Below are 17,563 nucleotides of genomic sequence, written 5' to 3'. Positions count from 1 at the left end.
TTATCAAAAATTTTTTTAAATAATTGAACATTTTGAAAGAATTTAATTAATATTTTTTAAAATCATTTGGTTTCTCTCGACAAATTAAATTAAAAATTTGTATTAAAAATAATTGAATTCCTCCGAATTATTTTCTTATTCATGAAAATAATTGAATTCCTACGAGGAATTTTAATATTTATGAAAATAATTGAATTCTTCCAAAGAATATTATATATTTAATGAGAATAATTGAATGGTATTGAAAAATTTTATCAGAATTTTTAAAAATAGTTGAATGTTTTGAAAGAAATTTATTAAACATTTGGAAAATAATTGAATTCCTTTAAAGAATTTTATTATTTATAAAAATAATTGAATTCCTCCAAAGATTTTTATTATTTAAGAAAATAATTTAATTCTATCAAAATTTTTGAAAATAATGGAATTCTAGCAAAGAATTATTATTTATAAAAAGAATTGATTTCTTCCTAAAGAATATTATTAAAAATGTACTGATAATAATTTAATTATTTTGAAGAATTTATTTGAATTTTTTTTTTAAATTTTCATTAAAAATTTCTTAAATAATTGAAATTTACAAAGAACTTTAATAAAAATTTTTGCAAAATAATTAAATGTTATGAAAGCATTTTATTAAAAATTTTTTAAATAATTGAATACCACCAAAGAATTTTTATCAAAATTTTTGAAAATAATTGAATGTTTTGAAAAAATTTTATTCAAAAATTTAAAAATAATTAAATTTCTTTAAAGAATATTATTTATGAAAATAATTGAATTTCTCTAAAGAATTTTATCAAATATTTTGAAAATAATTGAACGTTTTGAAAGAATTGTATTAAAAATTTTTAAACTAATTGGATTCAATCAAAAAAATGTATCATTCAAAACGTTTAAAAATAATCCATTTTCCTTAAGAATTTTATTAAAACAATTAATAATAATTGAACTTAATTAATATTTTTAAAAATAATTGTATTCTTTCGTCAAATTTTATTAAAATTCTATTAAAAATAATTGAATTTCTCTGAGGAATTGTAATATTTATAAAAATAATTGAATTCCGCCAAAGAATTTTATTAAAACCATTAAAAATAATTGAATTTAATTAATATTTTTAAAAATAATTGTACCTATTCTTATAACAAATTTTTTTAAAATTGTTATAAAAATAATTGAATTCCTCCAAATTATTTTATTATTTATGATAATAATTAAATTCTGCGGGGAATTTTAATATTTATAAAAATAATTAAATTCTTCCAATGAATGTTAATATTAATGAGACTAATTGAATTGTTTTGAAAAATTTTATCAGAATTTTTGAAAATAATTTAATGCTTTGAACCAATTTTATTAAAAATTTTGATAATAATTGAATTCCTTTGAAGAATTTTATTATTTATGAAAAGAATTGAATTGTCCAGAATTATTTTATTTAAGATAATATTGAAATTAAATATTTTGATGAATTACTGAATATTTTAATAAAATTTTTAAGAATAATTACAATTTTTGGAGGAATTCCATTAAAATTGTATTAAAAATAAATTAATTCCCCCGAATTATTTTATTATTCATATGAAAATAATTGAATTTCTCTGAGAAATTGTAATATTTATAAAAATAATTGAATTGCTTTAAAGAATTTTATCATAATTTTTGAAAATAATTAAATGATTTGAAAACAATTGAATGATTTGAAAATTAAAAATTAATTAATTAATATTTTTAAAAATAATTGTATTCTTTTGACAAATTTTTATAAAATTGTTATAAAAATAATTGAATTCTTCCGATGAATGTTATTATTTATGAGAATAATTGAATTTGTTTCGAAGAATTTTATCAGAATTTTTGGAAAGAATTTTATTATTTATGAAAAGAATTGAATTATTTCCCTGAATTTTATTATTGAAGAAGATAATTGAATTTCTCTAAAGAATTTTAACAAAATTGATGAAAATAAACAAAATTAATTTATATATATTTTTTTTGAATGATAAATAATTTTATTCTTAAATATTTTTTATACTTTTTTTTAGATAAAGGTTTTCTTTTCGCAGAAGAAAAAACATAAAACTTTCTAATTTGCTTTTTTTCCTGGTGGTTGATCATTGTTTTTGGTCAAATTTAATTATTCTTAAAGTAATAAGAAAGAAAAACGAAGACACTCAATTATTTTCAAAAATAATAAAATTCTTCGCAGAAATTCAATTATTTACAAAATTTTTAAAAATTCTCTACAAAATTTCAATTATTTTTAGAAATAATCAAATAATAAAATTCTTCCTTCGAAATTAAATTATTTACACAAAAATTTTCCTCAATTTAATAAATTTCAATATTGATTTTCATAAAATTTTCCAAAACAATTCAATTATTTAAAAAAGATTTTAATAAAATTCTACACAAACTTTTAATTATTTTCAAAAAAAATAATAAAAATTTCACAGGAATTTCATTATTTACAAATTTTTACATAAATTTCTTGGCAATCATTCAATTATTTTCATAAATAATAAAATTTTTTTGGGGATTCAATTATTTTCGTAAATAATAAAATTCTTTTTAGGAATTCAATTATTTTCGTAAATAATAAAACTCATTGTAGAATTTCAATTATTTTTAATACAATTTTAATCAAATTTCTCGAAAAATGTAATTATTCTTCCAAAATTTTTTAAAAATTCGTTAATAGAATACAATTATTTAAAAATTTGTTGATAACGATTCTTTATAAGAATTGAATTTTAAGAAACATTCAACTATCGAATAAATTATTTACTTTTTTATTTAAATAATTGAATTCTAGTAGAATTTTCTAATAACAATTGATTTTCATTTTATAAAAATGAATTTCAGTTAAAATTTTAGATAATAATTGAATATTAAAAGCAATATAGCGTGAATTTTTAAAAATAATTGAATTTTCAAAAGGTTGCAGATTAAAATCTTTGAAAATTTTAATTTTTCATATTTTTAACTAAAAATTCTGTGAAATTAATTTTTTTAAGAAACTTTAATTGCGGATTTTTTTTTTTGAAATTATTTAAATTTTTTATTTTCTAATATATATTTAATTGCAAAATTCAATTATGTACTTTCATAAATAACAGTATACATCACAAGAATTCAATTATTTTTAAAAGTAATAAAAATAGAATTTGCATAAATTTTTTCGAAAAAAAAAATGTTTTAAAATTTGGCATTACATTTTTCGCAGTAATTCAATTATTTTTATAAATTTTAAAATTCTTTTCAGGGATTTAATTATTTCCATAAGTAATAAAATCATTCGACAGGAAGTCAAATATTTTCATAAATAACAATATTCATCACTAGAATTCAATTATTTTCAAAAATTTTAATAAAATTCATTGCAGAATTTCAATTATTTTTAATACAATTTTAATCGAATTTCTCGAAAAATGTAATTATTCTTAAAAATTTTATTAAAATTCCTTAAAAGAATTCAATTATTTCAAAATTTGTTCATAAAATTCTTTATGGGAATTGAATTTTAAGAAACATTCAATTCCAGCCAAAAAGTGAATAAAGTCAAATTTCCGATGTTTATGGTAATTTTGAAGGCAAAAAAATAAAAAAAAAAAGAAGAAGAAAAAAGGGATGTTAAAAAAATTCCAAATGAATTTTTATTCGTGCCTGTACATAGTTTATTGCTATGTATTTTTGAAAGGCATTTTTTTTCCCTGTGGGTTTTTAGAGGACTCAACCGAGTACCAGTAACTTGAGGCGGGTCACTTGTGTGATGCCAGAATGAAAGGGGGGGAGGGAGGGAGAGAAGGTACAGGTTGTCCTTTCAAATTCAGAGGAAAGGACTCTCTCTCTCTCTCTCCTTCTTTCTTTATCTCGTTTGAAGAGAGTGGACGACGGGTCCTTATGGCCACTTGGCTGCCGACCCGTACCGTACGGCGCATTCTTTTGTTTAGGTTTGTACTACTACTATATACACCCACCTCCCGGGGTTTCGATTCCTTATTCAAGGCCGAGTCGAGCCTTCGAGTAGAGATCTTCTCTCCATCGAGAGAATTCAAAGAGAGCTCGTAAAACTAAAAATGTGCGCATTTTTCTTTTTTTCAAGAAAAAGAGTATATAAATCCACCCTCTCGTCGTCATATCCGGTTCACACAATTTCCGCATCAATTTTATGCACATTTTTCGCATTTTCGAAATGCAACCACTTACGAGAGGGAATTCTTCTTATCTAATTACTGTGTAACGTGTTTATTTTTTTTTCTTCTTCTTCTTTCGATATTATTACTTCCTAGTTTCTCTATAAAGGAAACACGCATATTTTTTTTTTTTCTATAAAAACTGATTCATCGATTAGAACTTAAGTTAATTTTTAATTTTAACATTTAGAAGAAAGTAAAAACTTAACAGCCCTAGGAACTTTGGTTTTTCAAATAATTAAATAAAATAAATTTCAGCCATGTTCAGTACTTCATCTACTAAATTCTATTTAGTACTTATTTCAGTACTATTTACTACTATTTTTTACGATTTGCTACTATTTGGATACTTTTTTTTTAGATTTCTGATACTAACAGCAATTTTTGTCTTTGTTTTAAGAATTAATACTATTTTAAATTCGCTAAAAGTTGAAAATTAAAATTATTTTCGAAAATTAAAAATATAAATTCTTAGAAACAATTCGCAATGAATTTTAATAAATTTTAATAATTTAATTATCATTATTATATTATTGAATTTTAATAAAATTCTTCAAACGATTCAATTATTTTCAAACATTATTCAAAATTCAATTACCTTAAATATCTACTATTTAAATAAAATAATTCCCAACAGAATTCTATTAAATAAAAAAAAAAAATTTTCATAAAATTCTCTGCAAATATTCAACAAAAATAATAGAATTTTTACTGGTATTCAATTATTTAAAACACCATTTTCATAAAATATTTACAAAAAAATCAATTATTTGAAAAGATTTTTAGAAAATTGTTTGTAAAAATTTAATTTTTCTAAAAAAAAACAACAATGAAGTTCTTCCCGAGAATTTAATTATTTTTATGAATAAAAAAATTTGTTGCAATGATTCAATTATTTTTAAACATTTTTGAGAAATTCGTTATAAAAATTCAATTATTTTCATATTAATTAAACTCCTAACAGGATTTTAATTATTTTTAATGCAATTTTAAATAAATTCCCCAAAAAATACAATTATTCTTCAAAATTTTATTAAAATTCTTCGAAAGAATTCGATTATTTTATAAAAATTTTGATATAATTTGTTTTCTAGAATTTAATAAATATTTTCAATACATTTTCAATTAAACTTCTTGAAAAAAATTAATTACATATTCTCAAAAATTTTTCAAATAATTTTTAAACAATTTACAATAAACTTTAATAAAATTTTTTCAAACGATTCAATTATTTTCAAAACATTTTCGAAATCCAATTATTTTCAATATCTATTTTGATAAAAAATTTCCCAGAAGAATTCAATTATTAAAAAAACAAATTTTTAAGTAAAATTTTTCGCAAATATTCAATAATTTTCATAAATAATAATAAAATTTTCCCAAGAATTCAATTACTTAAAATTAAAACACAATTTTCATAAAATTTTTACAAAAAAATCAATAATTTAAAAACATTTTTTTCAACATTCTTCGCAAGAATTTAATTTTTTAAAAAAACTTTCATGAAGTTGTTTGCAAGAATAGAATTATTTTTATAAATAATAATATTCATTGCAAGAATTCAATTATTTTAAAAATTTTTTTAAAATTCGTTGCAAAAATTCAATTATTTTCATAATTAATTAAACTCATAATAGGATTTCAATTATTTTTAATATAATTTTAAATAAATTTCCAAAAAAATACAATTATTCTTCAAAATTTAAAAAAAAAAATTAAAATTAAAATTTTTCGAAAGAATTCAATTATTTTAAAAATTTTGATACTTATTTTGTTCATTAAAATTTAACTATTATTTTCAAATTTCAATACAATTTCAATCAAATTTCTTGAAAGAATTTAATTATTCTAAGAAATTTGAATATAATTCTTAAAAAAAATTCAACAAATTTTAATAAAATTCTTTCAAACGAATCAATTATTTTAAAAATTTTTTCAAATTTCAATTATTTTCATATAATTAATTAAACTCATGACATCAATTATTTTTAATGAAACTTGAAATGAATTTCTTCAAAAATGCAATTGTTTCTTAAAATCTGTATTAAAATTCATCGAAAGAATTTAATTATTTTTAAAAAATTGAATATAATTTTTGAATTAGAATTTAACAATTATTTCCATAATTAATTAAACTCATCGCAGTGCTTTAATAATTTTCATAACAATTTTAAATTATATTCTCGAAGAAAGCAATTTTTATTAAAAATTTTATTAAAATTCTTCGAAAGAATTCAATTATTTAAAAAAAATTTGATATAATAATTTATTTTTATTAGAATTTATTAATTTAACAATTATTTTCAATACATTTTTAATTAAATTTCTTGAAAGAATTTAATTATTTTCAAAATTTTTAATAGAATTCTTAAAAACAATTCAACAAATTTTAATAAAATTTCCCAAAAAAATTAAATTATTTAAAATATAATTTTTATAAGATTTTTAGCAAAAAAAACCAATTATTTAAAAAGATTTTTATAAAATTTTTCTCATGAATTCAATTTATTTAAAAAAATTTAATAAAGTTTTTCGCAAGATTAGAATTATTTAAAAAAAATTTTGATACAATTTCTTTATTAGAATTTAATAATTATTTTCAATACATTTTTAAGTAAATTTCTTGAAAGAATTAAATTATTTTAATAAAATTTATTGAAATTCTTCGTGACAATTTAATTATTTTCAAATATTTTGAAATAGACCTTTATAAGAATTCAATTTGAAGAAGTATTCAATTCTTTTCAATAAATTATTTATTTTTGTATTTAAATAATTGAATTCTCGTAGAAATTTGTAATAAGAATTGATTTAAAATTCAATTTTAAATTTTAATTAATTTAATTAAGTAATTTAATTAATTAAATTAAATTTTAGTTTTAGTTAAAATTCAAATTTACGCAGTAGTTAATATAATAAGTTAAAAATTGATAAATTATTATTATATTAAAATAAAATTTTATTTTCCTGTTTACATTGAAATGTAACTATTTTTCTCTCACTACAATATACAGATTCCATTATCAATTATAGCACTGCATTTATTTACTTTAGAAATTACAGTAATAAATCAAGGAAACGAAACCTAATTATTAAATTAGCATTTTACCTCACGTGTGTGATATTTATTTCTTCAGTAGTCAATTAACAATTAACAATTCTATTCAATGCACTGAGAAATTTAAATTTACATTCAGAAAAAACATCCATTAGTCTTAATCACTTCAACAATTGTTACACTTTTTCTCGAAAAAATATATATTTACAATTTTACATTCACTGTGTGCGCAACTCTCTAAATTCTCGAATTAGCTCAAAACCAAACTAATTGCGTCCACCTAAGAAATTTTTTTATCTAAAAAATAATCATTAGTTTCTAATTTACAACTAAATCTTTAGTAAAATTAATATTAAAACTGCAAAAAAAAAAATTGTAAAATTTTATTCAGAATTAGTAAAAGTAAAATTAATATTAAAACTACAGAAAAATAGTAAAATTTTATTCAGAATTAGTAAAAGTAAAATTAATATTAAAACTACAGAAAAATAGTAAAATTTTATTCAGAATTAGTAAAAGTAAAATTAATATTAAAACTAAAAAAAATAGTAAAATTTTATTATTCTTATTATTATTTTTATTATTATAAAATATTTATTCAGTAAAATTTGATTCAGTAAAATAAAAAATATAATAAAAATAAAGTATAAATATTGATTTGAATTTGATAGATTTATTTCTTTATAATTCAGGTTTAGAGACATACATAGAATTTTAATTCAATCTTTCTTCAATCTTGAATTTCAATTCAATTGAATTATAATCCTTTAATTAAATTGAAATTTTTTTTCTTAATCCGATTGAAGTTCTTGAACTCAATTAAGACTCTAATACTTTTTCACCAGTCGATCTAAACTTGAACTGATTAAGTAAACCATACAGGTCTCACGAAGCAAAAAATGTGTCCTCTATACTTTTTTTTATAATAAATCCTTGGGAAAAAATATCTCCCTGAAAATCTACATGAATAACTTGAATATGATTCTCCTTCGTTTCCTCGATTTTTCCCTTTCCTAATATATTGGGATATTGAAGATAAAAATAAATTCAAAGAGTTGAAATATTAATATTTCCGTGTACTCTGAAATTTTTTTTTTACCTTCTTGCATAAAATATATACATAATACAATAATTGCAGAGCAGTATAAATGATTTTTCTCTATAGCTATATATTGTGAAAGTATGCATTTTTCCCACAAGAAAAAAAAGTATACACAGTAAAGGAAATAAAAAATACACGCGGAAAAATATCTTGTCTTTCATTATTTTGATGCGAAGGAAAGATACATTCATTTCCACTTATAAAACATTGGAGAATTAGGACATTACTAGTTGTGTACAACTTTTTCTTGAATATAAAGGAAACGAGCATGTTGACGTGCAACGATATCGTGACAAGTTTTTAACTTGTCTTTATCTCGTCCTGTCACAGGAAAAGAATAGAGATACATACCTACTGTTATGTCTGTACTGATAGAATTCAAAATCTTTAGGTTTCTTTTTTTTAGATAAAGCTTTTCTTTTCGCCGAAGAAAATATATAAAACTTTCTAATTTGATTTTTTTCCTGGTAAATTTTTTTTTCCAGCAAAGAATATTATTTATAAAAATAATTGAATTCTTCCGATGAATATTATTATTTATGAGAATAATTGAATTTGTTTCGAAGAATTTTATCAGAATTTTTGAAAATAATTGAATGTTTTGAAAGAATTTTATTAAAAATTTTAAAAATATTTGAATTCCATTGAAGAATTTTATTATTTATGAAAAGAATTGAATTATTTCCCTGTATTTTATTATTGAAGAAAATAATTGAATTCCTCCAAAGAATTTTATCAAAATTTTCAAAAATAATTGAATTCTTCCGATGAATGTTATTATTTATGAGAATAATTGAATTTGTTTCGAAGAATTTTATCAGAATTTTTGAAAATAATTTAATTCCTCCAAAGAATCTTATCAAAATTTTTAAAAATAATTGAACGTTTTTAAATAATTTTATTAAAAATTTTTTAAATAATTGGATTCAATCGAAAAAAATTTAATAAAACGGTTAAAAATAATCCACATTTTCTGCAAGAATTTTATCAAAACTATTAAAAATAAATGAACTTAATTAATATTTTTAAAAATAATTGTATTCTTTTGACAAATTTTTATAAAATGCTTATAAAAATAATTGAATTCTTCCGATGAATGTTATTATTTATGAGAATAATTGAATTGTTTCGAAGAATTTTATCAGAATTTTTGGAAAGAATTTTATTATTTATGTAAAGAATTAAATTATTTCCCTGAATTTTATTATTGAAGAAAATAATTAAATTCCTCCAAAGAATTTTTTTACAAAATTGATGAAAATAAACGAAATTAATTTATATATATTTTTTTAAATATTAAATAATTTTATTCTTTAATATTTTTAATACTTTTTTTTAGATAAAGGTTTTCTTTTCGCATTCTTCCTTCGAAATTAAATTATTTTCGCAAAAATTTTCCTCAATTCAATAAATTTCAATATCGATTTTCAAAAAATTTTCCAAAAGAATTCAATTATTTAAAAAATATTTTAATAAAATTCTACACAAACTTTTAATTATTTTCAAAAAAAAATAATAAAAATTTCACAGGAATTTCATTATTTACAAATTTTTACATAAATTTCTTGGCAATCATTCAATTATTTTCATAAATAATAAAATTTTTATGGGGATTCAATTATTTTCGTAAATAATAAAATTCTTTTTAGGAATTCAATTATTTTCGTAAATAATAAAACTCATTGTAGAATTTCAATTATTTTTAATACAATTTTAATCAAATTTCTCGAAAAATGTAATTATTCTTCCAAATTTTTTAAAAATTCGTTAATAGAATCCAATTATTTAAAAATTTGTTGATAACGATTCTTTATAAGAATTGAATTTTAAGAAACATTCAATTATCGAATAAATTATTTACTTTTTTATTTAAATAATTGAATTCTAGTAGAATTTTCTAATAACAATTGATTTTCATTTTATAAAAATGAATTTCAGTTAAAATTTTAGATAATAATTGAATATTAAAAGCAATATAGCGTGAATTTTTAAAAATAATTGAATTTTGAAAAGGTTGCAGATTAAAATCTTTGAAAATTTTAATTTTTCATATTTTTAACTAAAAATTTTGTGAAATTAATTTTTTTAAGAAACTTTAATGGCGGATTTTTTTTTGAAATTATTTAAATTTTTTATTTTCTAATATATATTTAATTGCAAAATTCAATTTTGTACTTTCATAAATAACAATATACATCACAAGAATTCAATTATTTTTAAAAGTAATAAAAATAGAATTTGCATAAATTTTTTCGAAAAAAAAATGTTTTAAAATTTGGCATTAAATTTTTCGCAGTAATTCAATTATTTTTATAAATTTTAAAATTCTTTTCAGGGATTTAATTATTTCCATAAGTAATAAAATCATTCGACAGGAAGTCAAATATTTTCATAAATAACAATATTCATCACTAGAATTAAATTATTTTCAAAAATTTTAATAAAATTCATTGCAGAATTTCAATTATTTTTAATACAATTTTAATCCAATTTCTCGAAAAATGTAATTATTCTTAAAAATTTTATTAAAATTCCTTAAAACAATTCAATTATTTCAAAATTTGTTCATAAAATTCTTTATGGGAATTGAATTTTAAGAAACATTCAATTATTCAATAAATTATTTATTTGCATTTTATTTGTATTTAAATAATTGAATTCTAGTAGAATTTTCTAATAAAAATTGTTTTAAAAATTAATTTTAGTTAAAATTTTAGATAATAATTGAATATTAAAAGCAATATAGCGGGAATTTTTAAAAATAACTGAATTTTGAAATTAATTTTTTTGAAAAAGTTTAATTGAATTTTTTTAATATTATTTTAAGTTTTTATTTTCTAATATTTATTTAATTAAAGAATTTACGAATAATTGAAATTTCGTAAAATTGAATATTGTAAACAAATGGATTTGGAAATTGACAAATTTGAAAATTATAAAAATAATTAATTGTTAAAGAAGAATTTATTTATTATAACTAAAATTTATTTTTAAATCAATATTTATTGGAAAATTTTAGGAGCATTCAATTTTTTAACTACAAAAAGAAATATTTTATTAAATAATTGAATTCTTTTGACAAATTTTAATAAAATTTTTAAGAATAACTTAATTTCATTTTTAGAAATTTGATGTAAATTGTATTAAAAATAATTGAAATTCTGTCAAGAATTTTATTAAAATTTTTTTAAATAATTGAATTTCGGAGAAAATTTTTATTATTTATAAAGATAATTGAAATTTTGACGAGAATTTTTGTAAATTTTTGAACATAATAATATTTTTGCGAAGAATTATATTACTTTTGAAAATAATTGAATTCTTTTGACAAATTTTAATAAAATTTTTAAGAATAACTTAATTTCATTTTTAGAAATTTGATGTAAATTGTATTAAAAATAATTGAAATTCTGTCAAGAATTTTATTAAAATTTTTTTAAATAATTGAATTTCGGAGAAAATTTTTATTATTTATAAAGATAATTGAAATTTTGACGAGAATTTTTGTAAATTTTTGAACATAATAATATTTTTGCGAAGAATTATATTACTTTTGAAAATAATTGAATTCTTAAGACGAATTTTATTAAAATTATTTTGAAAAAAATTGATTTTTTTACAAAGAATTTTAATAAAAAATTTTTGAAAATAATTTAATTCTTTGAAGAAATTTAAATTCTAATAAATAAATTGTAGCAAAAGTTTTTTAAATAATTGAATTTATTTGCTGAATTTTAATAAAAAATTTTAAGAATAATTGCATTGTTCGAGGAATTCCATTAAAATTGTATTAAAAATAATTGAATTTCAGAAGAATTTTAGTTAGTAAAATTTTTGTATAAAATCTAGGTTTTTTAAAAATTTTCTAATTAAATTCATTTATTTTAAAATTTCAATTTTACAAAATTTCAAATCAAAATCTTTTGAAGTTCATCTACTTATGAAAATTGTGAACGCAACATCCCAGCAAGAATTTAGATAAATTTCAGTCCATTAAAATTACTAGAATTAAAAAAATTTGAATTCAAAATTTTTGCCAAATTCATAAATAACAAATATTATTTAAAAGAAGAAAAATTGCCAGCTAATTTGAAAAATAAATTCGCAAGTATGATGTAAGCGGATAAAAAGATGATACTAAGTGGCGGTAAATTGCATTCCTTTAAAATGTGTATTTTCAATTTATTATAACTTGAAGTGTATAATTTGAAAATGAATTGTCTAGTAAATTGTAAATATTATCCATAAAGGCATGGAGTTGAGGATAGTTTTATGGTTATAGAGGAGGTTTGAGGCAAGGAAAATCATTGACTTGAGAGACAGAGAGAGACAGAGAGAGAGAAAGAGAGAGCTCATTGACAGAATTAAGTAACAGGCCTCTCGAGACTGTAACAGTGCCAATGAAAGATGTTATACTCTCTTTACATTCTTCTTATCGAGGTTTCTGGTCAGTAGCACGCAATAATTCATATCCCATTAGATCCGCAGGTATTCCGATTTCACTACTTTAATACAACAGACCAGTAATTATCTCATATATAATTCCCTGTTAATAGAGTCTTTCTTTTTCTAAAATTTTTTTTTCCTCCGCTATATATACTTTACTCGACAGAAATTCCGTTGAAAAGTTTTTTAAAAAAATTTTAATCTTTAATTACTTGAACCATTTTTTTACTCTTTTGTTTTAATAATCAGTAGTTTCTTATTCTAAATTACTAATTACTAATTAAATTTTTTTAAATAATAATCTTTACTGTTTTTACAATTAAAAATTACTAATTCGCAACGATTTTAATTTAATTTTTTTTTCAATAAAATTCTATCAAAACATTCAATTATTTTCTCAAACATTTTTCACAATTCAATTATTTTAAATATTTTCCAATTAAATAAAAAGTTTCCCAACAGAATTCAATTATTTAAACATAATTTTTATATATACAATATTCTTTGCAGACATTCAATTATTTTCAGAAATAATCAAATTTTCACTGGAATTCAATTATTTAGAAAATTAAAACACAATTTTCATAAAATTTTTTTAGAAAAAAATCAATTATTTGAAAAAATTTTTATAAAATTCTTTGCAAGAATTTAATTTTTTTAAAAAATTTATAATGAAGTTCTTCGCAAGAATACAATTATTTTTATAAATAATAAAATTCGTTGCAAGAATTCAATATTATTATATTAAAAAGTTTTTCAAATTCCTTGCAAAAATTCAATTATTTTTATTGAACAAACTCATAACAGGATTTCAATTATTTTTAATATTTGAAATAAATTCCTCGAAAAATGCAATTATTCTTTAAAATTTTAGTAAAATTCTTCGAAAGAATTAAATTATTTTAAAAATAATTAAAAATAATTTTAATAATTAGTAGTTTCTTACTTTGAATTACTAATTACTAATATTAACAGTTTTTTTTAACTAATTACTTTTACTGTTTTTATAATTAAAAATTATTAATTAGTAAATTACTAAATTACTTATTATAAAAATAATAATAGTAATTAATAATATGATAGTAATTATTTTTATGCAATTTTCAATGAATTCCCCAAAAAATGCAATTAATTTTTAAAAATATTTTATTAAAATTCATCGAAAGAATATTTTTATAACAATTTTAATCAAATTTAATTAATTCTCGAAATTAATTTTCATTTATTTTCATTTATTTTCATTTATTTTCATTTATTTTCATTCATTATTTTCAATTATTTTCACAAAAATTCAAATATTTTTATAACAATTTTAATCAAATTTCTTGAAAGAATGAAATTATTTTTAAAAATATTAATAAAATTCTTTGAAAAAATTGAATTATTTTCAAAAAGTTTGATAAAGTTCTTCATAACTATTCAATTATTCATTAAATTATTTATTTTTGTAATTAAATAATTGTGATAATAATAATAATTGTGATTTAAACTTTCTAATTAGAATTAATTTTAAAATTAAATTTTTCGAAAATTTTAATTGTTGTAAAACTGTAATAATATTTAAATTTTTATTTTTAAAAAAATTGTAAATTCATTATTTTATTAAAAAAAAATATTAAGTTTTGAGTAAGTTTAATTAAAATTTTTAACAAAAAGTTTATTGAATTTTTAAAAGAATTTTAATTCCTGTGTAAAAATAAAAAAAGTATTTTAATATTTATTTAACAACAATTATTCTATTTTTAAATGTAAATTTAATTTCAAAATTAATACAAAAAATTAGTCTTTTGGAAAATTGCAATTAAAATATTTTAAAGATATAGTTAAATTTCCGTAAATAATTTAAAAAGATCAAATAATATTCCCAATTGTTTGGAAATTTTGGCAAATTTAATTGAAATAAATTTTATATTTTCAAGAATAATTATTTATATTCTTTTATAAATAAAAATTATTTATAAACATAGTCGTATTTATGAAGAATTTAAAAAAAACTTTTTAAATTAAAATGTAGAAACTTGTTGCATTTTGTAAAAATTAAGAATTGAAGTTATTGGCAGTGTAAAAAAACGTAAATATTTTTTATGAAAAAAACTTGACACCATTAAAAAGAATCACTTGGATTAATTTTTATTTTTCCTTTATTAACACTTTATTTCAAATAAGTTGTACATATTTTAAGCCACTTATACATTTAAATCACTCGATTTTTTACCCTTAAAATCGAATTACAAATCATAAACTAAATTAGTAGAAATTACTTAGTTGTGATTTTTTGTTTTTGAAATAGTAAATTTTACTGATAAATAGTAATTTCTACCAATTTTAAGTCAAATTTACTAATTCAAAAGCAAAAAGTTACTTTTTTTAATATATTTATGACTTTTTTGCTTTTGAGTTAGTAAATTTTACTAAAAAACTTAGTAGAAATTACTATTTCCTTTCGAATTAGTAAATTTTACTAATAAATCAGTAAAAATTACTATTTAGTACAATTTTCTATTTCCCTTTCAATTATTAATTTCTACTAACTAATTAGTACCCTTTGCTAATTGAAAAGCAAAAAATTATTTTTTTTTGTTTTATTCATAATTTATGACTTTTTGCTTTTGAGTTGGTAAATTTTACTAAAAAAAATTAGTAGAAATTACTGTTTGCTTTTGAATTAGTAAATTTTAATAATAAATAGTAATTTCTACTAATTTATTAGTTAAACATACTGATTCAAAAGCAAAAAGTTAATTATTATTGCAAATTAGTAAACATTTTTTCTAATTAAAATCTAGAGAATAAATACTATAACAAAATTTGTAATATTCTATACAAAAAATTTACATAAATATTTAAAAACACTTAATTTTAATAAAGTAGAAAATTCTTACTAAATGCGACTTAGTGGCTTGCACTTATTACTAATTAGGATTCAGAGACATATAAATATTTTTTTTTATTTTAAACAAATGCAAATATTTTTCAAATACAAATATTTTTTAAATACAATATTCTTTAAATATATTTTCAAGTATATTTTCAAACACAATATTTTTTAAATATCTTTTCAAATATATTTTCAAATACAATTTTTTAATTAAAGAAAAAAGACTATTTTCAAATGTTACAAAACAGTTTAGAAAATAATTAGAAAAAAATAGAAAAATTGTTAAAAATAATAAAGAAGATATGTTCTCCTAATGAAATGTATCCTGCATCCTTTTATGATAATCGACTTTTGAATCTGAATTTGAATCGTCATCGTGGAATAAAAATAAAAAAAATAAAAAAAAAATTGTAAGCTTGCCTTAGAGAGATCGTTATTCGCGATGAGAATTTCAAGGCCACTTGCTAGTTATTCCACACGTCGCCTCATCTTCCAAGGTTAGAGGACAAAATTCATCAGCATTTACGATTTCATGTACTCCAATGTCAAATCTCGGTTTTATGGGTAATTCAGAAACTAATATTCCCCCAATTTCACGTTCATTTTGCATCTCGTCTTCATTTTCAAATTCCGAAAAATCATCCTCATGGAATGATTTTTTAGCTGTTCTAAAATCATCATCACTAAATGTAATTGGTACGTATTTACGTTTTTTTGATTCCTTCTTATTGCTCTCTAATTGCAACAACGAACCACGTTTCTGTCTTATCGTCTTCTCCCCTTTATTTCTTCTCTTCTCACTCTCAATTCTTCTTGAATCTAATGATGAACCATGTTCTCCATCATTCATCTCACCATTTTTCTTTGTTCTTTCGGAAGATTGCTCGTGATTTCCGGTTGTGGTGGTGGTGGTGGTTGTTGTTCTCGTCTTCATTGGATTTGGATTTCGCTTTGCTTGCAGTTCGTGAGATTCTTGGAAAGCATTATTATTATCATCGACTGATATTGTGAGAAGAGTGTTTTGCTCAGTGATCTTGGGATTGTTATTTTCCAAGAAGGTGGCGGCAGTTGTTAAAATATCGACAGATCCCGACTGTGATAGGTGAGTTTCGTCAAATTCACGTTCACTCATACTTGGCGCTGATGGCAAATTCTCAATGTTGATAAAATCATTTTCCCTCTTGTTGGCCTTGAGCGCTGCGTATTTATTTAAATCCGCACGCATTGTGGGATTTTTCTTAAATTCCTCATGGAGATAATTTTGAAAGCGATCCTTGAAAAAGCCGTCAATCATTTTCCATAAACTCACGCTGTATAAAGATAGAATACCGACGAGGAAAACACCTCGAACAACCATGGCCAACATTTTTCTTAATAATTAAAAGAAACTTTATTAGGTTGTTAATTATTTTTTTTCTTTTTCTTCTTCTTCTTCTTCTTTTCGTTTTTCTTGTTATTTTTGCTGCTCTTATTGTTCTTGTTGTTCTTGTTCTCGTATATTTTGTTCTTCTTGTTCTAATTCTTGTTGTTTTCTTGCTCTTCTTGTTCTAGTTCTTGTTGTTCTTGTTCTCGTAGATTTTGCTCTTCTTGTTCTAGTTCTTGCTATTCTTGTTCACGTATATTTTGTCCTTTTTGCTCTTCTTGTTCCAGTTCTTGTTGATTTTCTTGATCTTCTTGTTCTTGTTGTTCTAGTTTTTGTTGTTCTTCTTGCTTTCCTTGTTCTAGTTCTTGTTTATTTATTTATTCATGACATAAACTTCTTGTTCTGGTTCTTGTTCCAGTTCTTGTTGTTCTTGTTCTTGTATAGTTTGTTCTTTTTGCTCTTCTTGTTCTAGCTTTTGTTGTCTTTCTTGCTTTTCTTCTTGTTCTTGTTTTTGTTC

At 19.6% G+C, this 17,563-nt stretch overlaps 2 protein-coding genes across 2 annotated transcripts in view; one reads left to right on the top strand and one right to left on the bottom strand.

Annotated features, from left to right (window-relative positions):
* LOC122498593 (tyrosine-protein phosphatase non-receptor type 13-like) overlaps positions 1 to 17,563 on the top strand; it is a 244,057-nt gene that overhangs the window by 2,579 nt on the left and 223,915 nt on the right. The window lies entirely within an intron of this gene.
* Positions 15,935 to 17,194, bottom strand: LOC122498594. The gene has a single exon (XM_043606395.1). It carries the CDS (start codon positions 17,047 to 17,049, stop codon positions 16,135 to 16,137), a length of 915 nt encoding a protein of 304 aa, XP_043462330.1. The 5' UTR covers positions 17,050 to 17,194; the 3' UTR covers positions 15,935 to 16,134.

This window comes from Leptopilina heterotoma, unplaced genomic scaffold (genome assembly GCF_015476425.1).
Source record: "Leptopilina heterotoma isolate Lh14 unplaced genomic scaffold, ASM1547642v1 Lhet_152, whole genome shotgun sequence".
NCBI lineage: Eukaryota > Metazoa > Arthropoda > Insecta > Hymenoptera > Figitidae > Leptopilina > Leptopilina heterotoma.
Note: the sequence above shows the minus strand (reverse complement) of the source record. Positions and strands in the feature narration are given on the sequence as shown.

Excerpts from the sequence above, each read along its gene's own strand:
- LOC122498594 (XM_043606395.1), bottom strand. The coding sequence starts at position 17,049 with ATGTTGGCCATGGTTGTTCGAGGTGTTTTCCTCGTCGGTATTCTATCT.